Genomic DNA, 25,957 nt, shown 5'->3' with positions numbered 1-25,957 from the left:
CAGGAGGTTTGAGGTATGAAACTGAAATTAAAAAGCCAGTTGCTAGAGCCCAATTCACCACAGTTTAACCATATGTGTTTGGTGAGGGATGCAGTCTGATGGTTCATGGGGTCACATAATTATTTACATGAGACAAAAAAGCATCAGCAGGAGACAGCCTCTGTGGCGCTTCTCTTTGCTTTCTTTGTGGATAACCCCAGCCCTGAATTAAAGTGAGCAACTCCAGGGCAGTAAGCAACTCCAGTTGCATCACAATATTCAAGTCCTTGGCTTCTCTGTTCATGATTTTGCAAGTGATACTTGCCTACCGAGGACTAAACAGTCATAGGGCGACTTGACAGCTTTTAGATAGCTCACTCTCTTCAAGGAGCAACAGCTTGACTTGAGTTTGCAGACATGAACCTTTTCTTCTCATTACCCCTTTGTCACTTGTCCAAACAAGAAATGTTTGGGAACGATTGCTTTTGCAAGTGCAGTATCGTTTCTGTACTTCTACAGCTCTTCCAACATCTATTTGTAGAAGAGCTGATGATGTCTAGATAATTCAGCTAAAACACAAACAAACAATGGCAGAGCTAGGAAAGGTTCTGTCAGGATGTGGACACACATCTTATAATCGAAGAATAATCGCACTAAATATTTTATCTCACAAGACTGTGATATATGGTCCCTAGAGGAACTGTATGAAACTAAGAGGTTGAAGAATGACTTCAGTTTTTTTTGTAAATCTCAGTTTTCTCTCTAGATCCAGAAGTTATGGTTGCTAAGAGAACCTTTATATTTTAAACTAACTGTAAGTGATGAAGAGGTGGAGGCCACAGTTTCTCAAAAGAGAGTCTAAAAACATGTGTTAAGTGCTCCAGTCATTTCAGTGGCTCCTGAGAAGCCAGCAACGATATCTGCAATGTTTGAACAGCATTGCTGTTCACTGGTCACAGAAAGCATGTGTGTGGAAGGGAAGTTGTGTTGAGTTCTAGTCCGAACTACGCATTCATTCAGCTGTTCCTTTCCCATGCAAGTACTGGTGGCAGAAAGGGATTGAACAAGCACTAGCGATTGATGAGAATGAAACCCAGAAAGCACCAGAGCAGTCACACTAATTGCCAGCCACTGATTCCTGAAACCAGGAGAGTTTCCAATGCAGAGATGGCTGCAGAGGACTTCTTTCATCTCAGATGCACAAAGTGGACACGGGGCAGTCATCCTGTTGTATGTAGGTGTCATGGGGTTGAGATGGGGAATGCCCTGGAGAAAGAGATGTTCAGAATCTGTGAAGGAAAGGGTTGGCTGCTCTCAGGGTGACACTGTGACTCTTGCTCCTGTGCGCCCCAGACTGAGCGGAGTGCAAGGCAGGGAGAGTACAGAGCTCTGCATCCGCCTTCAGCGGGTCCTAGGTTGGACCCTCAGGATCAAATTAGACTCTTCATGACATGGGCAACATCAGAAATGAAGGGAATACCAAAGAGAAAGAAAAAAGGGCAGGGAATGTGTGTTAAGCCACCACAAAAGTAAGATCTTCTAGACGGGTACAGAACAGGCACATAGACCCCATGCTAAGAGTAATCGTCATTCAGCGCTGCAGGGACCACTCACAGGTCATAAGAGTTAGAAAATCTTCACCGTGAATAACCAAAAACCAAACTGCTCAAATAAATCCAATTTAAGACACAATAAATCAATAAGAAATATTTTCTTTTCCTGTCTCAAGCTCATTATTGCTAATAAAAGATGTTCGCTTGCTGACTCCGCGGTGATCCAGAGGATCGCAGGAGGCAGGCAGGAAAGAAGAGCTGGCACACCATCATTTGTGGCGATGCAAGTATCAGGGAGGGGGTTAAAGACATCTAATTAAATACAGTGGCACATTCGTCATGTCTCCCTTTCTGATTACAAAACCCCATTTTCAAAGGTTTATAACTCAGCCATAAAAATATGCTCCAGGCTGCAACTTGGCATCCAAGGTCTCAGTTTGAGAGCACATTTTTTCTTCTCTCCATTTAAAGAAAAGCAACAAGAGTGGCTTTGTGTTGGTTATTTTTATGTGAATATAACACCATTTTCCTTCCACAAAAGGACTGGGACAGCTTGGATGTATGCAATTAAAAATGACATTATTAAATACTATCACAGTAATGGTTCAACTCAGTAGAGTTACCATTAGTAACAATACATGTGGGATTGTTAACATACAATTGCTCAGTATTAGGACACATTCCATATTGAAGGAAATGTCAGCATAATTGATGACATTTGGCTACTGGTCCCTATGTATTATAGGGGGTCTTTACATTATTACTTACGTACCATTCTTTATTTTGATTTGCATTCAAATGTGCCAAATATGAGGACCGAAATTAAATGATAAAACACACAGTTTGGGACCCAGACCGAACCATATGTTGAAAGAGTTGCTGCTTGGGACTGTTTGTATGTATTTTCCCAGAAAAAGCTTAGAAGAAAAATGAAGTTTGCAGAGTGACTGGAAGGTCATCGAACTTGGGTTCCATCTGACCAAGAGAGAAAATTAATTCCAGAGACAACGATGAAAAGTTTGTACTGACTAAACAGTGAAGCGGTGTGAGACGGCATTTCATTTGGACCTTGGAAACCATACAGTCGAGCAGGAAAGAACTCTTTATTAAGCTGTAGTGATTGCATAAATGTCCAAATTCCCTGTTCCTCCAGGTTAGGGATTTTCTGTCAGTGTTGTGCTTTCCTAAAAAGAAAGAACTAAATGAAACTCCAAATCATCATTATCCTCATGAAGGGGCAAGGGAACACAGAACTTAATAACAGCATTTGGGGGTAAACTTTTGGAGCTGAAGTATACTGAGGATTTTGTAAGTTTACCATATTAAACAATTTTTTTTTCCCCAAACTCTAATGAAACAGTTTGGCATCTGTTTATTAACATAGGCATATATATAGTATAACATGTTTCAAAAAAATCAACTTTTAAACAAAGATCGTAAATTCTTTCAGGAATATTACAGTTTCTTGGTAAAGGAGCTTTATACATCTACATCCCAATGGAGTAGCCTGTAAGTCTGGAAACGCAACGTTTTTCCTTGAAGTAAGCAGAATTAACACTAGGGAGTTAATGAGATCCAGGATTTTACATTTATGAGAGAACTTAAAGTTTGTGGAAAACGCTCAAGAAAACGCTCTGGAAAAATGAGTGGGGGTTTATATGGAGACAAGCTAAAATAATCCAGAGACTTTTGTTTCCCAGCACAGTAGGTTATCAAAGATCAGCTGGTTGCCTGTGGCTAAACTGAAGCTGAGCTGGCGGCTCTGCCTCCTTCGTCAAAGTCTCAACTTCCAGGCATACTAAAGGATCAGGACACGTCTGACTGACCGTCGTATTTTATCAGTCTGAATAAGCACCTTTTTTGGCAACTTTTTGTCAAAGGGGACATATATTAGATTAGAATGAGTAATTCCAAGGGAGGAAGAACTTAATATTTTAATCCCCTGAGCCACACAACGCTACTTAACTATTCTTTAATACAGAAGTTACCTGAAAAAAAAAGAACGTGAAAATTATTCCGAATTGAAAAAGTGCAAGAATAAAAGATGCCAAGGAGGACTGAAGAGCTCCAGCTGAACCTTTGCCCTTGGCTGCCCCACCAGGACCTGCTATCACCACAAATCTGAGCGGCTCAGTCCCCCGCTGCCGCCTGTCCCCCGGGTCCCCGGCACAGCGGGCGCGTCGGGCTGGAATCTCAGTCATAACTATGAATTTCCTGCCTTTGCCTGGGGAACATCACCACCTCAGCATTAGTTAAAAGGTAATTTTCTTGTCTAGGGCTGCAGAAACTGGAGAGTTAAACTGCTTGGCATTTCATAGGGAAAGAGCTTTGGCTTAAGTTTCCTTTTTACAAGAGTAAAGATTTGACAAGTTTGGCAGCAGAGCTTGTGTATGAATATATTTCCCCAGGGAAGAGAATATACAGAAGATATAATTTCTTTTACAGGCCACACAACAGAAAAAACCAAGGAGGCCTCTCATGAAAATGTTTCTGACATCCACTTCCTCACAGCATATAATCCAAGGCAACGTTTTCCCATCTTGATGCATATAACTCTGACTGCTGCCATCCAATGGAGAGGAGATTTCCCACCAAAAAGACCCCAAACCAACCAAATTCAATCTCAAAATGTTTATTCATCTTCCCCTTCACTGTTCCATCCCCACACCACATTTCTCTAAGACGTGCAAAAGCCCCATGCTGGTGTTCTCCAGAGCAGCTGGGGCTACGGACCGACCGAATTAAAAACATGGAGAAAAAAACAGAGCAATGCATAAGCGGAACATTCAGTTTTATGAAGCAAGATTTTGACGAGATACAGTTTTATGTGTCTTTTATTAGACCAACTGAAACTACATAAATAACTATAAAAGCAGAAATTTTCCCTAAAAAGCCTCAAATGTTGTTCAGCAATGAAACCACCCCCGTAGTTTTGCAAAGGATCTCAAAACCTACATTCATTTGGAGCTGAAGCAAAGCCTCTGAAATTGTAAAATTATTTACTCAAAAATTTCAGAAGTGGCTTTCATTTCAGATCATTCAAAACTTTTGACTTTCTACCATAGAACAAACCAAAAATACTAAAGAAAAACCTGATGTAAAATAGAAGCTGAAGCCTTTCATTCCAGTATTATGGATATTATAAAACGTTTTACTAGCACATTTTTAATATCAGCTGTATTTTTGAGAAATGAGTACTGAGTGACAGAAAACAGATATTCTAATTCGGCGCAATTTTGCTTTGGCACAAGCTGGAAAAAATCTATCTAAATAGTATTGCATGAGGGCGACCAGAAGGGAACCCGAACTGAAGACCACCAGACCTTTATTCTCTCAAGGAGAAACCAAACCTCAACTTCTACACCAAAAACTGCTGGACCTGCTAAAATCTGAATCAACAAGAGGTCTAGCAGATCACAAGGGTAGAGTAGCATTTCACCCAAATCTCGGGGCTCCTGCCAAGCAACGTGCCCATTCGCATGTGCTGTGATCTGCAGAGCCACCTCATTTCCATTTGCTGCTTCCCCACTCATCCCACCCACAGCGCAAAATGGAAACTTTTCTGTGCCTCGTTCCCACAGGAGGGATTTGGGGAGCCAAAAAGAAGCCGCAATGCTCTGCTGGAAAGATAAAGTGCATCCCGCCACTGGTAGGGGACAGGACACCCAAAGTCCTGCCAGCCACCCAAAGTTTCACCCGACCCTTTCTGTTTTGGAAAAAAAACAACCCTATTTTCTGACATAAGATGACATGGGTTTGCTGACTTGGTTAAGAAATAGTTAACTTCGTTGGAACAGTCTGAAACCGAACTGCAATCAAACTGAAAAAATGAAGTGGTTTGTTTCCCTGCTTACAGCGCTGATAAACCCTGCAAAATTCAGTATCTCCCTCCAGCTGTCACTGATAGGAACCTGGACACAGGAGAAGACAAAGCAGCAGCCTCAGTAATGCAGAAAAGCTTTTAGACGTGAGGCTTTCGTATATGCAATTGGAACAGCAGCACGGTGTACTTTTGTACATATTTTGTGCAAGAAATAGGATAAATACTAAGGACCAAATCTATGAAAATCTGAGCAACTCTTTACTAAAAAGCCAAAACCAATCCAGCAACTTTAATGACAACAAGTGACCAAAGCCTCAAACTTGTATTTTCTTAGTGGTAAAGCAGTGCCTGTAGCAGCACAAATCTCTCAGTTACCTCATGAATATATTTGGATTTCTCTTTGAGTAACCCCACTCATGCTACATCTTTCTCGTATGGGAAAACTGAAATCCGTCAAGTGCAGCCGTAAAGGTTATTGTCTTGCAGGCACAGCGCTCAGGATGTGGCAATCCCTCCATGCTTTCTAATTGTTTCTTTAAAGCCTGTTTGTCTACATGATTCTTCAGTATGAAAATATTTTGCATCTGGTTGTCAAGCAACAGACATTTATTTTACAAATACAAAAAAGGGTATGTGCGAGTTTGAAATGCCCCAAGGCAAATTAACATACAGATAACACAATGCAGATCAGGGAGATCACTCCAAATGGTTCTTAAGACTATATTGCATTATGAGAAAATAAGGAGGCTTGTTTCAGAGGAAACAATATGTCACAAATGAAACCAGATTAATTTTTTTGTATGGCAAAGAGAAGTGTCACATGCAGCAGCTTTTATAATGTAACCATTATAGTTCATTAATGCAAAGTAGAAACACATTTAATTTTATCACCTCATTTTAAATGAACTTTGTGTTACTACCTGAATCCATCTTTATTTGCCTCGGTGAGGTGGCAAGTCCCTCCATTCTGACATGGATTTTGAATGCAGGAATTAATGGGCACACTGCAGTCTCGACCCTATTTGGGAAAATTCAAAAGAAACAAGGTTAGTAAGACTCATGTAATCTAAATCAACATCTCTTGCTCCCTTACCCTACACGTGGCACCATTTACAGGAGGTCTGTGGTGTTCAGACCCACCACATCACCTGATGCTCTTTATTGATGGTCAGATATATTCATCACTTCAGTGAGAATTTGGGCAGGGCAACTGTTCTGACCAGTGGGACTGGTGGGTACCTTGGTATCATTTCAGTTTCAAGATTTTGGTCAACTCTTTCATTTGACTGTTTTAAGGAAACATTTGGTTTCAGCATTACTCTAACACACTTCAATGTCTAACATTAGTTACAATGAAGAGAATTAATCATGACCAGAGGTAAGCAGAAGGCCACACACAGCACAAGACCGCATAGAGTCAGCGCTCATTTACCAAGTGCTCAGTTGAACACTGCAACAGAACACCCTCCTCATTACTGCACATTGTCCAAACCTAAAGGGGAAAATTCATTTTTATTGTGGGAGTTGAGTTTCAGTTTCTGTACAGCACACAACAAATCCTGTTTGAGATACCATTGTTGAACCAGTTCCCTTCTTAAAGTTTGCCCTAAAACACACATTAGTTCCAACTGAACTTCACCAGCTTGAACAACCTCAGCTGCTACCAGCTGACCTTTAATTGGCTCGTCAAGGCACAGACATATTTTTCTGAGCATTGTGTTGATTAGAACAAGCTATTTGTAAAATTGCCAAATACATCAAAGAGTTTGGTCTTGCTTTTCACAGTAGGGTGGAATAAAGATACCTGAAAGCCTCCATACCCAAGGGATCTGTGCAACCACAAGATGCTCAAGAGATCTCTCTACTCTTCCTACCAAAGGAGGAAGAGCTAAAGTCCCTGAGTTTGTTCAGCTGGAGCAGAGCAGACTGAGGGCAGAGCTCGTGGGGCTGCAGGTTCCTCAGCAGGAGCAGGAGGGGCAGGGCTGAGCTCTTCTCTGTGACAGTGACAGAACCAGGGAATGGCAGAAGATGTGCCAGGGGAGGGTCAGTTGGACATGAGGAAAAGGTTCTTCACCCAGAGGTGCTGGACACTGAACAGGCTCCCCAGGGAGGTGTCACGGCCCCATCCTGACAGTGTTCAAGAAGAGACTGGACAACGTCCTCAGACACACGGTGTGAACTGTGGAGCTGGACTCAATGATACTTGTGAGTCCCTTCCAATTCAGGACATCCTAAGATTCTATGATTCTTGAGGCTCTGTCCCCAGCATTCCCCACAGACAGGTGAAGCAGCTTTGCCTTTTAAAATCTGCACAAATACATGGAAACAGGGACATCCTTGTCCTTGGTTGAATCAGAAGAGAAACACTTCCAAAGACCAACAGGAAGACCTGGCCATCCCGGGCACACTGCGAGTTGACTCCCCCGGCGCAGCAGCGCGGGCAGCGCGCGCAGACCTCACCCCAGCGCTGGCACACAGCTCTGCTCCATCCGTCCCGCGCTTGCCAAATGGCCTGTCCCTCTCCATTTGAAATCCCCAGCCCCCAAATGTCTTGGGGAAGAACTGGGAAGGTGCCGGGGGAAGCTCACGCAGGTTTTATTTTGGCACCGTGTGTTGCGCAGCACTTGACGGATGCGATCCACACAGCATTAGCACTAATCCGCTGCCATCCTTCCCGGCGTTGCCTGCTTTGTCCATCTGTGTTGTGAAACCTGGGTGCTTTCCATGTTATCCTCGTGCCATTTTTGTATTTCCAAGATCACAAATACTTTTCCTGTGCTCTCGAATAACTGACTGTTTTATAGATACTTCACTAACATCAATTGCTTCTGTATCACGTGAACTCGTCATCCCTGTATCACCCAAATGTTAAACGCTTTGCAGCTAAGCATAGCAAGAAGCAAAGCAGAAACCACAGCATCCGTTTTTCTGAAGGTTTTCGTCACAGTTGAACACTGTGTAAAACAGTCCCATCACTTCTACTGTAATTATACGGCTTATTTTGAATGTTCTTGTAAAAAATTTAATAAAGAGAAATGTTAAAATGGTAGCAAGGCATTTTCAGTCTCGCTGGCACATGAATTTTCTCATGACTTAGACTCAGCTGTCATTTCTGTACTGAACATGGATGAATTATTGGCTTCTTGGGCCTCAGGCACCATGGAAACCAATTAGTACGTGCTGCTGAATCAGACTTAATTACAACACTAAGTTGCTATGTGGCTTTAGGAAAATTAGAGTCTCTCTGACTCAGTTTACTCATTGTAATAAATGGGCAAACAGCACTCAATCCTTCTCCAAGGATTATCTTCTCAGTGTTGAATTTATCAATCGCACATTGAGAGCCCAAAAAACAAGTACAATTTCTCTAACACAAAAGATTATGAAAACCAAAGCATTCTGAAAGGAGGGAACCCGCAGAAAATATTGGTACTGATAAATCTACAGCAAAGCAAGACCATTTTATTTCTCTGTAAGACTGCCACTAACCAGAAGAGCCTAAAGACATTCTAGAAACATCTTTCAAATGAATAATGCAATTCTCCAGTCTCAATTTACAGTAAGACTGTTCTTACTGGAAAAATAGAATTGCTGTCAAGCATCACTAAAATTAATTTATCTGTGAGTTAGGAAAAACTCTTTGAATTAGATTCCCTGGAAATAGCTGTCGTTACAAAGGAGAATATTGTATATTTGCTTGAGGACTAAAGAGCCTTTTCATGAAGTCTGAAGCAGAAAAAGAGGTGCGGACTGTGTTTCAAGGACAGGCAAGAAGATACGACTGTCTCAGCAATTCACAGAAAGAGGATGAAGGTCCCTCTGTGTGCAATATTTTATTTCTAGAGCTTTTTTAAGCTGCAATAAATTTTTGCCTAGTCTGATGGGAAAGCATCAGTTCCAAAACACTTTTATAAAATTTCTCTGGTTTTCTGTAGGAGAGGAAAGGATTAGGTGTTGAACCAACGTTTCTGCAACTAATCAGGAGACAAGTATGTTCAGAGTCCAGCTGCCTTTTTAAATGCGAAGTACCTCAACTGGACCAGATTTTATCTGGGCTGCTCCAGCTCCGTATTTCAGTGAATGAGAACAGAAACTATCTGCCATACTCAAAAAGTGTCAGTTCTTCATTTCATACTCAACAATAATTAACTGTACTCACTTTGTGAATAGCGAGACCTCTTTCCAGCTCCTTACAGCCCTGTTCAATGACTACAGCGTTTTAAACCATGCTGGAAAAATGAAAATACCAAAGAAATACCAAAGTTTGTTTTGAGTTGTTAAAAATATATAATGTGTTCATAATAAATTTTATTTAGATGGTGTATGTTGAGAACAGATGGTAGCATTAATGTGTTTAGTAAAAATATTAATACTAGACGAAGACAAATATAGTGGATAGAGACTTTAAATAAAGAACTAGGACATTTTCATAAACAACTTAATTATCAAGCTCTAAATACAGCTTAAGCTTTTAGGGAAATCAGACAAAAGTACCAGCTACAAAGATACTGTATTGCAAACATAGTCCTTTCCCTTCCTGATAGTGGAAGCAATGCCTCCGCATCCAGCTCTCAGGCTCACACATGTTAATACGCTTGTCTTATGGGTGTCCTGGTCAGAAGGTAATAAGCAATCAGAAGTTAATAAGCAGTCATTGCACTAAGGGAAAAGGCTAAGTAAGTCTTCCACTTCATGATAGGCTCTGAAGAAAAATTCAAGGAAAGAGAAATTGAGAAATATGCTGTGTTCTATGAGTGTGTGTTCAGGAATGCTATTCAAACTTACAAGTATCTGCCAGCTTTAAAATTTTAACCTCCTAATGTTGTGAAATTAAGAAAAGATGGGCACTTACAGCCGCTATGTACAGCTTTGCTCTGCCTCCACAGGGCTTGGGAAGTAGTTTAAACACAGTTTCCTGAACAATTCTGATGTACATCATTGCTTGAGTGTTAAAACTACATCTGCATGTGCCAGCAGGACTAATTCATATATTCAGACTTGCAAGGGTCCATCAGCAGAATGAGATGAGATGGGATGAGAGGAGAGGGGAAAAAACATCCAGAAATAATAGAAGACACAGCACAGAAAGAGAATTCTGTTTAAACACTTGAACAGAGTTTTAAGTTGAGTTTTGCTTCTTTCATGCTTAGTAAAGTAAGAACTACGATGAAAAGTTTTCCTACAGCCATCCAATAAGCGGTAAACTGATGCCACAGTCTTTCACCTAGTGGCATCTTTACCAGTGTTCTTTTTTCACCATTTGAAACCTTTATCCCCCTGGCATAAATGGTCAAAATTGGAGAGTAAATTGAAATATTACTAGCGCAGGAAGGCAAGGAGATGTCTCATGAACAAAGTTTTATCACATTAACTTCAATTTCACTAGAAAATTAAGCTAGGAAATAGAAATGAGGTGCTCAGCAGTTTCCCTGTAATGAGTACATTTAGCAGCGGTAAATACAAAAAAGAAACAAGAAGAGTTTTGCATAATTGACCAAAGAAACCCAATGCCATGAGTTCAGCTACACAGCCAATACATCCAGTTACAAGTTTGGCAGGAAAAATTCTCTCAAGTTCTATTCACGGTTGTGCATTTCAGAGCTTTTCATTGCAAAGAAACCCAATATTTGCTATAATGAGATTGTGAAAAGGAAAAGTTTTACATGTACTGCAAATCTTAGAGCAAGTTACGGAAGTTAGCATGCCATCTGATGCCAACTGCAGCATGAAGGACTTGATGGCCACCTCAGCAATCACTGCAAACACAGCTACTCAGCTTTGTGTATGGAATAAATACGTAGTTACCACATAATGAGTGGTATTGCAAACTGAGTGAAGAATGAAACTAAGTTAAAATATAAAATTAATCTAAATTCTTTTGCAGGAAAGGCTAAGAAATACAGCACTGGGAATGACTCTACCATTATTTCACCAATGGAACCATTTGAAACAGATTTCCTAATTGATGGCACTGATATTAAGAGATATGCAGATAGCTTACACGCTGATATGTATATAAAGATATACAGTAGTCTGAAGCTCTTCAGCAGATCCAGGTGATACTGTTTCCTTGTGCATGCTCTTTTTGCTCATGGACATAATGGCTAAGCCTCAAATCTGGAAAAGATGTAGATGACGCTCGTTGCCAAGGTCAAAAACTACAAGAGCTGGCAGGGTGTGTGTCAGATCCATCTGCTTAGGCATATATACAAATTATTTGGCAAGGCATGGGAAATATCACAGTAATTTTGGATCAGATTGCTTTTAGATTGCCAGGTGGAAGTTGAAAGATTTTGAACATCTGTTGTTCACAAAAATGCTGTGACTTGTCCTTCTGAACGCAGACCTTGCTATAGACACCCATGCCTTTGATGCCTATAGATTGGGGTACTCACAGTGCTGACAAATTAACTATTTCTCTTTAGTCATCTATCCCAATGGGGCAATCAAAATGTACCTTCCGAGCATTGCTGTTTATAAGACAATTAATATAACATGCAAAAGTAAATAATTTCATCCATTTCTACTTTTGAAAAAAGTTTCAGAGTAAATCTGAATTTAGTTGGACAATTCTGACTTCTTTTTTTAGTGTTTTTTCTTTGTAATTATTATTCAGTAAAGTAGTTTATAGAGCTGTACTTATATTGACACAGCAATACAACAAAAAAGTTGCCTGCTGCTCACAGGCATCATGAGAAAGACTATTTGCTAAATGGCAGAGAAGCTAGATTATGAAAAGAGGATCCATTGATATTGATGTTGTTGCCGCCCCCCGGCATGTGGCTGATTTAACTCCCTCTGAGAACTTTCACAGCATTAGTGTCTGAAGTAAAAATACAGATAACAGTTATTTATATCCCACCATCTTCAGCACTGTACAGTTCTCTTCTATGCCAGTCTAGTTTCATCTGGCACTTGATTAAACAATAATTGGGCATGGCAGTGGCACTTCTTAGTGACTTCCTTGTCCTTGTTAATAAATCACAATTGTCAATTTATAGCAAATTAGGCTAACTCTGCTCTCTTAAGCCTCATTTTATTTAAATCAGAAAGATTTATGATCCTCCAGGGTATAATACACCTTCCATTACCTCTGTAGCTAGTAATCAAGAATATGCCAGTCAAAGTCAAAGTGCAAGGATTCATCATATTATTTTTTAAAACCTCTGGTTCTTCTCCTATGAGTATGAAATTTAATTCTCAGTGGACATCTGGGGTTTATTTTGCAATTATATTCACTACCACGTAAATCCTGATCGTCCTTCTAAACCTCTCCTTACAGAGGCGCTTTGGGTTTCAATGGTCTTCTGGGCTTTTAATCAATGACAGACGAGATGCCATTGGTCCATCAGGGCGCGGATTCACACAGCACACAGCTGAACTGAGTCCAGAGGTGCCAAACCAGAAGGGGCAGGTGCTTCCAAGGTTACTCCATCAACCCCCTGATGCAGATCACTGTGGGAATGATTTTGGAAGATGTAGAACAAAATCAAGCCCAGGCTTGCCTCTGTACATAAAATGCAACCCAAAATACTTGATGTGAAAAAGACTTTGAATATTTTATATGTAGTTTCTAATTCAACCAATATTTATGAATGAGAACAATGTTTTCAGTGCCTTCTAAGCGCATAAGGGCTTATTTATTTTAAAACACACATTTCAGTGGCAACAAATCTTTCCCTCTCAGGCTATCAAAAGCTGACGGGTATTTTTTAACATGAACACTGTAAAGAAGTTATAAAGATGGGGCACCTGTATAGAAAACAGAATCCTATTAATAAGAAAATATAATTGTTCTATGTTAAACTTATGGCTTAAGGTAATCAAGCTATGATTAACACTTAAGCTGTTGAATGCAGCGGCATAAGAGAGGAGGGACACATGACATGCAGGAACCCGATGAAACCTGATGTGAGGCAGGGCTTGTGTGATTAAAAACCCTTTGCAAAGCACTCACTAGATTTCTGAAACAAGTAGAGCTAGAAATGCTCTCAGAAGCAAACACGCACATGATTTTTTCACGCTACTAAAGAAATCAAACAAGCAAGCTAGTCTGGCATTGTATCGTTTCCATTAACAGGAGGGAGTGTAGTCTCACATGATAAAGAAAGTTTTCTTTTCAGCTTAGCCTGCTTACAGCAACTTCCCCAACTTCATCATCCCCACAGAAAAGGGGAAAATAAGGCAATTAACCTCCTAGGACAACCTCTGTTCATGTCCTTGGACAACAAAAGAAACTCAAAAGCCATATTGTCAAGTACAGTCAATGGTAAGAAAGCCTCAAGGATAACAGATGACAGGCAGTCACAAGAAAATCTAACAAAAAGGATTTTCAGCTGTGACCAACTACTTCAACTGATTCAGTTATGTGGTGAGATGCAGAAAATTAAGAATTGGTTAAAGAGAACTTGATTAAGCAGAGTCATAGGACCCAGTCATCACCTGAAAGACAGACAAACCACAGAGGAAGAAAAATAATTATATAGTGTAATAGGACTAGGCAAACGTAAGAACAAGAGCCTGAAATTCAGACTAAATGCCAACAAAAACTTCTCCTTTATCCTGGGAAAAGAAAGATTGGAAGCCCGGTCTCTTTAGGCATTTAGAATTAGAGCAGAAAAACAGTAGTAAAAACAAAGCGGAGGGGAATAATGCCCGTTGGCAAAAGAATGAATCTGACGGTGCCCACCTGTGTGTGTGACACTATTCACCTCAACTGCTCCGCTACTTCTGCTGGTGCCGCACTGAGCAAACACAGCAAATGCCTGAAGCTGCTCAACATCTGCTTTCTTGCTGGCCTCACAAAAACAGAAATACTTCTTCAGAGCTGGCTTCATTGTTAAGAGCCCTCATTGGGACATGCCACAATAGATTACTATGTTTTCTACAGGGCTTGTGGTGGGTGTATGCATGCCTCAGCACCTTCAGCCAGCAACTGTGGTGGTAATCCTCCTTAAGCCTTTCATTTTTATGCTCTTCTAGATGTAAATCTCATTTTCTTTAGACCTACCATAACGGAAAGGGCAAAAAGAAAGAAACACAAATCTGACTGATGCATTCTAAGTTTTACGGAATGAGCATACAATGGAAAACACCGTGATTTCTGCAGTTTTTTTCTGCCCTAGGAGCATTATATCGAAGTATAATCACCTACTGCTGACACTGGTGTTTGCCCTAAAAATCCATACATAAACACAGGTGTACTCACTTTACTTGGCTACCCATTATTTCTCATCCCTAAAGACTTTCTGCTTTATTATACTAAGAGTGGAAAATGCTTCTTCAACATTCATTAATAAGTATTTTAAGTGTGGCTAAAAGAAACACAGAAAAACTAAAACACCCCAGATCACATAAACACACACACACCAGGAGAATTTATCAGAAAAAAAGTTCCAGGCAGAATCAGCTGCACTGATTTCTCCATATGAAAACTTGGCATTGAGCTTAACATTCCACTGTCTGTCCCCCCGGCCCTGACACTGGGAGAGGAAAGAGGCCAAGACAAAGTAACATGTGAAGGCAGAGATGTTTGCTCTCCTGTCTCACATGGATCAGGGCAGGCTGGTTTAAGAGTTTCTTCCAATTTCTCTTTGCTTTTGCAGTTCCAGCTGGGGGATTTGTTAGTGCACCGACTGATGTGTATGAAGACTTATATGCATACATGGATAGATCCAAAGAAACAAAAGGACAGAGTTCCATTTCCTAACAGCCTAACAAACTAGGCACGGGCTCCTGCACAGCTGGCATGCATCAGCAGCCAAAGTCTGCGCTCAGTTACATTCATATAACTCCACCCAAAGCAGCGTAACTAGGTGAGAAATGCCCACTGGAATACACACAATCCCAGAATGTCAGGGGTTGGAAGGGCCCTGGAAAGCTCATCCAGTGCAATCCCCCCATGGAGCAGGAACACCCAGATGAGGTTACACAGGAAGGTGTCCAGGCGGGTTGGAATGTCTGCACAGAAGGAGACTCCACAACCTCCCTGGGCAGCCTGGGCCAGGCTCTGCCACCCTCACTGGGAAGAAGTTTCTTCTCATATTTAAGTGGAACCTCCTGTGTTCCAGTCTGCACCCATTGCTCCTTGTCTTACCATTGGTTGTCACTGAGAAGAGCCTGGCTCCATCCTGACACTCACCCTTTATGTATTTATAAACATTAATACACTTGCACTGGCTCAGCCTCGAGCTGTAAGAGCTGCCCGGACGTGACCATATCTACGTTTTAAGATCAGTCTATGTTGAATACTCCTAAACCAGTCATTATTCTAAGACTGACACGCTGTTGATGTAACACTACAGAAGTACATCTACATGGCAGAGTGCAAATACAGCAAATACCTTTTGCCATGTGCTCCAAGCAAACGCAAGGCCACTTGCACACCCCTGAGCAAACAATATAGTCAGTGTAACACTTAAACCACGCCCATGGGACGGGCTCTGTGCTGATATAACCTGCTTATTATCCCTGTGCTGAGCAGCCGTGGCTTCTGCTCAACTACATCTATCCACTCAAGTGCTGGCACATTAGTTGTATCTGTGTACAACGTGACAGACGTGAATCCTGCATATCCCAGAGACACTTTGTTCTGAGATTCTCCATTTCTAACCCTGTTTACAAGGATGAAAACCTGGCGCGGGGGGTGGGGAGGAGGAAGAGCCAAATTCCTAGCAGAACTTTGGAACCAGCTTCCTCAGTAAATATCATTCTGGCTTCACTATAATGCCTCCCACCACAAGAGTCTGGCTGCAAAGAATACTGTCTCTCCAAAGCCCAAGAGCTTTACCCAGGATTTTTCCAATTGTATCTGTTATTCTGGATGACTGGTGAAATTGCTCAAAGCCTCAAGATACTGCAGCGATGCTAGAGAAGTGAGGACACTGGATGAACTCAACAGGGAGGTGAAGAGAGTTGGATAAAATTTACAGAGTGACTCTACCACAGGCATGCATCAGCATCTGTTGCCTGAAGTGTGGGATGTGCACTGTACTAATTGTACTTATCTTCACTTTCCGTTTCAGACAGCTTTTGATAACAGCAGAACCCATTGCAAACATCCTGCACCCCAGCAGATCAGGCTCCTGTTTATCTGAGCAATGGAAGAGGCTCAGATGCCTGGGCAGGTACTGCACTTCACACCCCAGGCTGGCAATGTTCTCCCATTTCAGATAAAGCACAGATGTATTTTAAGCTCTTTTGCCTCAGTTCTACAAATAACTCTTTTTGAGAGAATGAAAATTATTCTCCTTCATTTGTTACCTCAGTTTTAAGAAAAAAAAAGAAGTATGAAAGACACAAAAATCAGCCATAAAATCAAAAAAGGGCATTTTCAGAATACAGCAATGGCAAATTACACCAAGTGATGGTTTCACTCACCTTCATTTTTACTACAGCTATTCAAGTAAATCCTCTCTCAATGGCTTATTGATTGCAAGTTTGATTATTCTCTTGAATTCTAATACCCATAGACTCGATTTTACAATATCAACAGGAATACACAAAAGCCGCACACTGCAGGGTAAGTGAATTAGTATGGTACCGTTATCTATTTACCAGCCCCCAGCTGCACTCACACACACTTGCGCTGCAGGTGGGCAGCAGCATTTAAAGCAGGAGAAAGCTTCATTTCTCTTCTTGTAATCATACTTCACAATCTAAACCACACGTATTATTTAAATAATCTTTCAAAGAATGTTATGGAGAAGAGGGGAAGAAAAAAGGTCTGGATAATTACACCTCTGTCTGTGTTTAATAAGAAAACACAAGTTTCATTACATGAGGAGACATTTCCTGCCACCCTGGAGCTCAAACTTGTGCTGCCTGCCAGTTGCTGTTGGTGACACTCTCAGCCCATCTCCCACCGTCTTTGGGCTTTGTACCCAAAGAACAACCGAAACACACCGTTTCAACCATGGTTCATCTACAGCAAGCACGGTCAGCGCCCATTTTAAGGAAAGAGCAGCAGCAAAGATGGCTATCAGCACATTGCCTTCCCCACGCCTACGCGAGCAATCTGTATTTCTGTCCTCACAAACCACCTGCCCGGCCACTGACCCATCTCAGCTCAGGCAGTCCATGAGCTATCTCACTTTTCAGTTTACTCAAACCCGTCGCAGGCAGCGTTACACATCGCTAAAAGCCCCATAATGTATACATTCAATAGCAAAACTGTTTTGGTGAGTCATCATCAGTGTGATAGTGAAAAATAAGACTAAAGGCTTTTTTGTGACTAGAACTGACTGGTAGAAGCTCCTGATTCCATCAGGTACCAGCTTGGCAACCAGTAACTGAGGTGGTTTTCTGCTACCTGGCCTACTAGTTTTTTTTTTCCTAAAGGCCACCATGAGCATAAAAAGCACCCCAGAAAGTGGCCTGTCACTGTCTGTCCCTTTCCAGGGAATGTGATAGAGCCATCAGCTCATTTGAATGAAAAATATTTGAAAAGGGGGTGGGTTTTTCACTTTATTGATGCACTCTTCCACACAGGATTTTTTCAAAATCTACATCAAACAAGGAAAAACAAATGCTGAGAGGGCAGATTTAGGGCAATTTATCAAGGTCTGGGAAATCGCTTCCAGATGGATAGAGCTGTTTGGTGCTGGCTGGTGAGAAGGAAGTAAGGTATTGTTATTGAATTAGCATGAATCTCTGGTGGAGAACCGCGTGGTAGATAGAGTGCTCCTTTCATATGGTTTGCATTTGGACCTGTCAAATTTCATTTTTATTCAAAAACCTGTGGTAAAGACACACAGTTCTTTTTTTGCTTATTAGATTTCCACCAATTCTCCCTGCGCTGTTATCCAGTCAGTATTTTTAAACTCTGTCCTAAGTGCCATGCCGGGTCTGCCTGCTCTTTGCCATGCTTGGATAACAGCTTGCTGCTTAAAAGCACACAAGTGGTTTTAGCTTTTGCATTCGCACACTGACTGTTATCTGAGGAAGTGTGCGAGACAGGAGAAAAGCTGGATGCTCTGTGAGATGTTTAAACTGAGTCACTTCAAGACTTTATCAGAACCTTTCTAAGTAAAACAATGCATACTGAGGTCTAATGTACACTAGAAAGTGATTGCTAATATAACTAGAGGCTTATTCTTGATTATCGTTGTTAATAAATCTTCCCTTTGTAAACGTGCCTTCTAGTAGTTAAATGTATCTATACTAGTGCATTTGCTAATAAAGAAATCCTGTTTAAAAAACCAACCAAACACAACATAAACCAAACAAAGGAGATATGCCCATAACAAACACATTTCTCCTCTGAACCACCTGGATATCTGTTCCACAATATGTGCCCTGTAAAGTAAGGCATACACAAAGATTTATATATTTTCCTGCTAGTTTTGAAAGCTTTTACTTTTCAAGTTATCTCAACAGTCACCTAGTCTCATCTGACAAATTCAACCGAGTTGATGTTAAACGTCAAATTAAAATGACTGTTCTATTAACCTGAGGAGATAAACAGCCACAGTTCCCCTTATTGCAAAGACAAATCAATTGTTACCAATTAGTTTGTTTCAGTTGAATGAATTTTTGACAATGTGGTCTTTTAAGATCCTAGAACTAGTTGATATGCCAAGGGGCAGAAGGATTTTTAATTAAACTTCCAATAGCTTTTTCAATTATTTAAGACAATTGTTGTTATTCTTGAGTACCGAGGATGGGGGCCTTGGGGGGAAATAGATGAAATGAGCTTTACATCTTCCCTTTTCCAATGTTCCAGGTATGTAGCACAATTACTCTGTGACCATCTGGGATGTATCCTCGGCAAAGAGAAAAGGGAAATCATGATATCATCAGAACCAGCTAATTCCTAAATCCTACCTGAAATGCAAGACATGGACACTTGTGCTTACTTCCCACATGTATGTCTGGTTTTGCCTTTTTTGTTTTTTTTTTTCGCCTATAGTTCTTACTACTCTGTGTTTTATGAGCATCTGTTTCAACTGGCCAAGACTCTGCAAGAAATACCCAATGAGGCACACAAAATCACAGCCTACGGGATGCAACCTACTTTGTTTGCCATAACATCCAATCCCCCCTGGGCTGTGAACAGATCATATGCCTCATTTATTACTTATACTTAATCCTCCAGCTACTGACTACTGAGCTCGATTTCCAGTTAGATGGACCCTGAAACAAAGTCTTGGTAGCCTTAAGCTTTCATGATGCGGTGTTAACAATGGGAGTTATAAATGGCTACCAAAATTTATATTACTTAATGACATGATTTTCCGATTTTGAAATGTGTTATCAAGAACCTGACACTGCATGCTCACAATACTTGGCATCTACAGGATTTCAGATCTGCAGATCACTCCATGGACATGAGCACTCAGAATTTAAAGACAGCTAGGCCAGTGGTTGCGTCTGATCAATTGGCACCTTCCTGCTTATCAGTCTGTGTGAGATGGATGTAAACTGGTGGGTATCAACATTCTGCCACCATGGACTCCACTGGCCCTTAATGGTCATCTGAACTGCCTCACCTTTGGCCTGGCAGCCTATTAAATGATCGTCTTGTTGCTGGCAAAAGAAAAGAAATGGAAAGGAAGACAGAATCAACTTGCCATTTCATATGGATGTCTACATTACAGAATGCCCAAGGTTGGAAGCGACCTTTGGAGATCATCTAGTCCAACCACCCTGCTCAAAGTAGGGTCAACTACATCAAGTTGCTCAGGATGATCTGTACAGTCATGGCACAGAAAGAAAGAAACGCCTTTCCTATTGCACAGGATAAAATTTGTAGTGGGGCACAGCTGAAAGGTCACACACAATCTTCTTGGGCAAGGGATCTTTTGAGCTTAGTTGCCTGTAAATTTGACTTCTCATGGTACAACGATTAAGGAAACAGAAGGGATGGGGAACACTTCATTGGTTTTCATGTAGTTCATTTGTAGTCATACCTTGAAGCCAAAAGGGCAGGTGCATTGATAAAACTCCACTGGATCATTGCTGCATGTCCCGTTGTTCTTACACGGATTGGAGAGGCAGGGGTTACACTTGGACACCACGCTGATATCTGTCGGCTCTGGAAAGGCAAAACACAGTGCATTAACAGAGAACTGGACTGCAGAATTAATACTTCCCGTACTCACACAAGCATTGTTTCCGAATGCAGTATTGACCCAGTGTTGGCACAAACGCATACGCTGTGGGTGCAGCTTCACACAACAGCATGGGATTCCCAGGGATTAGAGAGATTTTAAGTACTTAAATCAAGTGCTAGGGAAGTCTCAATGATGCTTATATTCTCCTGGACATGCAAACATCGGCTCTGAAAAAACATGCTGGGACTCTCCAGAGAGTGGGCTTATATATATATGGCTTTCAGCAACTTTCCTTCTCTCAGTGCTGAAAATTCTGCAATAGCAACCCCTAAGGAATCATAACATGACATTTCTATGGCTGGTAACAAGAATGAAAGTGCAGATGCAACAGCAGAAATGAAAAACATGCATAAGAAAGATTTAGTTAGAGGCTTATGGGAATATTTAGGTGCAAAGTGTTCTACCATCCTTAATTTTAACAGAGTTCACAACTTATTTTCTTCCTGTTCTGCCCAGGAGAATGATTATCAACATCCAGGTATCTTGGCAAAATGCAACAAAGACAAATATACAAAGACCTAAATGTATGCTGGTAAATACACATGGCCATATTTAAACCATTTAATAAACCACATTTTTTAACACAACTCTTGCAGAGAAGTAGTAACGTTTGTGGGTGAGCAGCAAAATGAACACAGACCAAAACAATACTAAGTACATTTGGGGTACCAAGCCAATCAATATTTTGTTGTTGAGATTTTACAGAAAGCTGATTTTGGCAGTTATATTTACAGCTAAAGAAATGGTGATTTTGAAATGGCTACATTTCAAATATTAATGAGATAACACTTTTACACGTAAAAAAACCCCAACCTTACCACTTCAAAAAGGCTTTGATTATATCAAGAAGTAAAGACCCTAAAATAATTTAATGTCACTTTCAAGGAAATACATATTAAAATAACTTAAAGTTGGTCCTGTGCTAATCAGAAGTGGGCACAGAGCTGCTGTTTTGCAAGATAAATGGTAAGAAGGAGTAAACTGTGAAACATCCTGAAAGAAAAGCAGCTTATACTTGATGTTAGAGAGAAGACGGAGCTCTAGAAGATAACCAAACTAGGGATGAAAAAATCCCTTCCAGCCAAGGATTTGCTTTGGACCATCCTGTATGAGATACCAATATAAACCCTCATTATTAACTTTGAACACTTGCACAACAGCAACAGGGGGGAAGAACACGACAGAAATGGGGACCAAGGAGCCTCAGCTGCAAGAGTCTGTTAACAGGGCACAGCTGACCGCAAACTGCAATAATGAGGAAAAAATACACAAGGAGTAACAAATAATAATAATAAAAAGAAAAAAAGACTTGTCGTCCTCTTCTGTCTTTGCGTTTATGTCTAACTAAATGCCACACGTGTTTTTAACTTGCACAGGACAGCAAGAGGAAATAACATCTGAATTCCTGGCACTGACAGGGGGTGGAATGGGACATATCTGAGCTACTTTTGTCTTGAAGGTAGAATATACAAAGAATATAGGAAGGTAGCTCCTTGGAGAGCTCATGAGACAGGCAGCAGTGCTGCTCTTCTAGATTTAGTGGTCACTAAGCCAAAATTTGCTCTATTATTTATTTATTTCGCAATATACACACATATATTCTCCATTTATTCCTTTGGCATAGATCAAAGCTAATCAATGCAGGAGCTAATAGGAACTGTGTTAGTTCCTAGCAGTTAAGTAGTTCATTAGTTTGCCCTTGTGGATTTGATTTATAAATCCATACAGCAAAATACCCTCAGCCCAGCACATTCCTTTCCTCTACTGCATAATCAGGAGGGCAATTTAATAAAAAGCAGAGCTGAGTTTGCATGACTTGCACATTACATACTTCTATTTTCTTGGCTCTGCTGAGACATAACCTTCTGCTCAGTCACAGGCTAAAAACATAATTTTAACAAGAATAAGTTAAACTCTACATTATTTTTTTAAATGTAAGAGTTACTGGAGGTCACAGAGGACACGTGTGCAAACCTGCACGTGGCATCGCAATAAACCCCTAACGGCCAGATGGACGCGCACGGGGCAGCGGATCTTGAACACGCACATGGGAAATGCATTCGGTTGGACTATCAAATCACGCGTTGTTTTTCAAAATAAATGTATTACGATGAGAAAAGGTGAATTTTGCTACGGGCTGGAGCTCCTTGGAGTATGCTCCACTCATCCTGACCATCAACAGTTTCTGCTTGCCCAAAGATCAGCTCCGAACCAACACTTTTTTCTCCTTTTCCATTCAGATAAAACGAGCCATGGGGACAGCTGGAAGAGTAGAAAGTCCACCAGCTTTCTAATAGATCAAACTAATATCTACATAAAAAACCACGCAGCTGTCATAGTCTGGATCACAGGTTTACTTAACTCTTGCCTAAGAGTTGCTTGCTCAGTTTTGAGAGAAAGTGAGCATAACTATTGATATATCGCAGTTTCAGAATGAAGAATTCATCTAGCTTCTGCTTCTCAATTCATTTTCAGACCCTGTTTAATATGTAAATACAATAATTCTCTTTGTTTCACTTCATGTGAACAAGTACATTATTTGGTATTTTTAGTATTCAGGATATATTTGTACTTCACATTTGAGAGACTATTATAAAGTCTGTAGTTCTGATAACTATAGTCAGAGTTCTGATGGTTTAGAGACTGACATTTCAAGTAATTAAATTATAAGGTTACAGTTATTAAAAACATATTTGAAAGGACATAAAATTCAGCCCAAGCTTGGGAACTTGTGTTCTAAACGCACTTCAACACCTTCATTTGTTTGTTCAGCAGTTTAATCCCAGCCTCTATAAAATCACACTGCCAAGCAGTACTGTAAATGTGCACGGCACTCTGAGAGACATAAAACCAAGCTTTATGCCCTCATTTCCATTTCTAAGAGAGGCTACTGATCCATCTTTTCCACTGGAAATATAGCTCCGTCGTCACACACTTGCTAGTAACTTATGTGAACCTCCAAAACTTTTTCTACAATATAAACATACAGGTATATCTTAATCTACATTCAGTAATAAGCTACTTACTTTATCTACAAAAAAAGTGTGCTCCTTATAATTTGTCTTCCTGCTCTCTAATGCAGCATACTCCTACCACTGACTACCCCTCATTGCTAATAGCGGCACCTCAACCCTCTCCTGAATGAATTGCATTTGGACGTGAAACATTTTCCATAATCCACAGCTTCTGATACACAGCTGACGAGGACAGTTTGCAGATCTTCAAATTAAAAAGGTACTTCTGGTAGATATTTGCTTTCCAGAAGAATTCTGAGCTAGAATCATAGAATCATTTCAGTTGAAGAGACCCTCACGATCATCGAGTCCAACTATAACCTAACTGTAGCACTAAACCATGTCCCTAAGAACCTCGTCTAAATGCCTTTTAAACCCCTCCAGGGATGGTGACTCCACCACTGCCCTGGGCGGCCTGTTCCAAGGCCTGACAACCCTTTCTGGGAAGAACTTTTTCCTAATATCCAATCTAAACCTCTCCTGGTACAACTTGAGGCTATTTTCTCTTGTCCTATCACTTGCTACTTGGGAGAAAAGACCAGCATCGGTTTCTCAGCTTTCTAGTAAATGTAGATAATAACTAGAGTGCTCTATGTTTTAAAAATAACCCTTGTTTCACCAAAGTTTTCTGGGGTAGGTAGAAGGCTGAAACCAATTTAATTCTTCAAATAAATCCTAACAATATCCTACACGCTACCTTGCCATGATATAATCTGGTGCAAGGAACAGTAACTCTTCTGAGGTTTGCTGGTTTGCCTTCCAGTGGTGCAGTTCACCAGGCTTTGCAGAATGCCACTTGGGTACAATGTGATGGTTCAGAAAACGAAAGCTGAGCCCAACCGCCCCCCAAACTCGCTTTAAAACCAAACGCAAAGCACCGTAGATGAGGAAAAGCCCGGAGAGCGTCCCAGCTGGCTCGTACCTCTGCACTGGAAGTGGTGGGTGGGCGTCGTGAGCAGCAGCCTGTCCCCCATGGCGTCGGGGCCGCTGCAGCGCGCGATGCCCGGCTCCTTGTATCCCGCCTTCACCCACTCGGACAGCCAGCGCAGGTGGCAGTCGCAGTGCAGTGGGTTGGTACCCAGAGCCCTGGAGGGGTCAAACAACCAACAGTGGTTATTTTGGCTCGCGAGCAAAGAAAACATCTCACCAAGGCACATTTTATTCCACGCTTTTACAGGAATGCTTCACTTCAAAATGTGGGAAAGATCTTCTGAGTATTCAGGAAGTCTCCTAGATTTATCTCCTTCAGTGTTCCCACTCTTTTCCTTTCTTCCCATCATTAATTAGGGAGGTTGTATAAATACCTAACAGCAAATCACTTTTACAAACTATAAATCACTTTTTCAAACAATTGTGCTCGAGCAATGCCGCCAAACATGTTGCTTTCATCAAATTTATCACATTGGTTTCTTTTATTTAAATCTTTGGTCTTCAGGAGCATATTCTAACAGCGAATTGTATAACTGAGTGTGGATCTGATGACTCGTGTCAATGTCTCCTCACTAGATGAAAGATACAGAGGATACCACTGGTTTCAAAACTGCAACTTGGTGTCTGCTAAGTTTGTTTCTGGCTTTGAAAAGACATTTTATGCTTAACCCATCACTTGAGTTAGGTCATATGGTTGAAGTAGACACATTCACATAGTGTAATTATAATTCCAAAAACCTTTTCATAATTCATAGCAACAAAACATAGAAAACAAACCCATTTACCTTAAATTTAGGTGCTGCCTTGGCTAATTTATACTATTTTTTTCTCTTAAGAAAAGTGTCTTTTCAGGCAGTCAGTCAATTACAAAGTCCAGACTTCAGAAAAGTCAGTTTAAAAACAATTAATTTTTGAAAGTGTGAAGAAATGCATGTTGGAAGTCTGAATTTATTTTGCTGAAAGTAAACATAAGGCTTTAGCTGTACAAGACTTAAATTGCCACGGGAAGAAAATTAACTACATAAAGATTAGGAAAGAGATACCAAAGAAACTGGGTTTTAGACTTCACTATTTCTGCATATATTACAAACTATTTTTAAGATGGTATTTAAAACTCAAGCTTCTTTCAAATAAAAATGTATCAGACAGGATATTAAGATAGAAACCTCAGTAAATCTGTTGATACGTTTCTATTGGAGTGACTAATGAATCCACAGTGCCCTAGACAGATCCATAATGAGAGTTCATAGGTTCAAACCCTGTTTAGTGCTCATTCATCAAAATTAAATGTGTACTGCAGCACAGTATTAAAAAATAGCCATCCATTCCTTCTGTAAATCCATTGCTTACAATGGGAAAAAAACTACTGGGTTGACTTTTTGACCCTATAACAGTGATCAACTGGCTGACTTGTCCAAGGTCAAACAAAATGCAGCACTGAAAGCTGGACCAAGAAATTCACTTTAGTGTTGAGCAACTGCCATATATAAAGTGGGAGTGGGAGGACAGTGGAAAGCTGGTTGCCATGTTAATTAATCTTTATAA

General features: G+C 40.7%; 1 protein-coding gene across 2 annotated transcripts in view; it reads right to left on the bottom strand.

The window, feature by feature from the left end:
* The window catches only part of SLIT3 (slit guidance ligand 3), a 482,015-nt gene that overhangs the window by 49,314 nt on the left and 406,744 nt on the right, over positions 1–25,957 (bottom strand). For both annotated transcript variants that reach the window (XM_082064057.1, XM_082064056.1), the window contains 3 exons: positions 24,405–24,568; positions 20,265–20,389; positions 6,276–6,373 (listed from right to left, as the gene is read on the bottom strand). In XM_082064057.1, coding sequence (XP_081920183.1) covers positions 6,276–6,373; positions 20,265–20,389; positions 24,405–24,568 — 387 coding nt within the window. The remainder of the gene's footprint in view (positions 1–6,275; positions 6,374–20,264; positions 20,390–24,404; positions 24,569–25,957) is intronic.

Source organism: Streptopelia decaocto, assembly GCF_964273445.1.
Source record: "Streptopelia decaocto genome assembly, chromosome: 12".
NCBI classification, from domain to species: domain Eukaryota; kingdom Metazoa; phylum Chordata; class Aves; order Columbiformes; family Columbidae; genus Streptopelia; species Streptopelia decaocto.
This window is presented reverse-complemented; position numbering and strand designations above follow the sequence as displayed.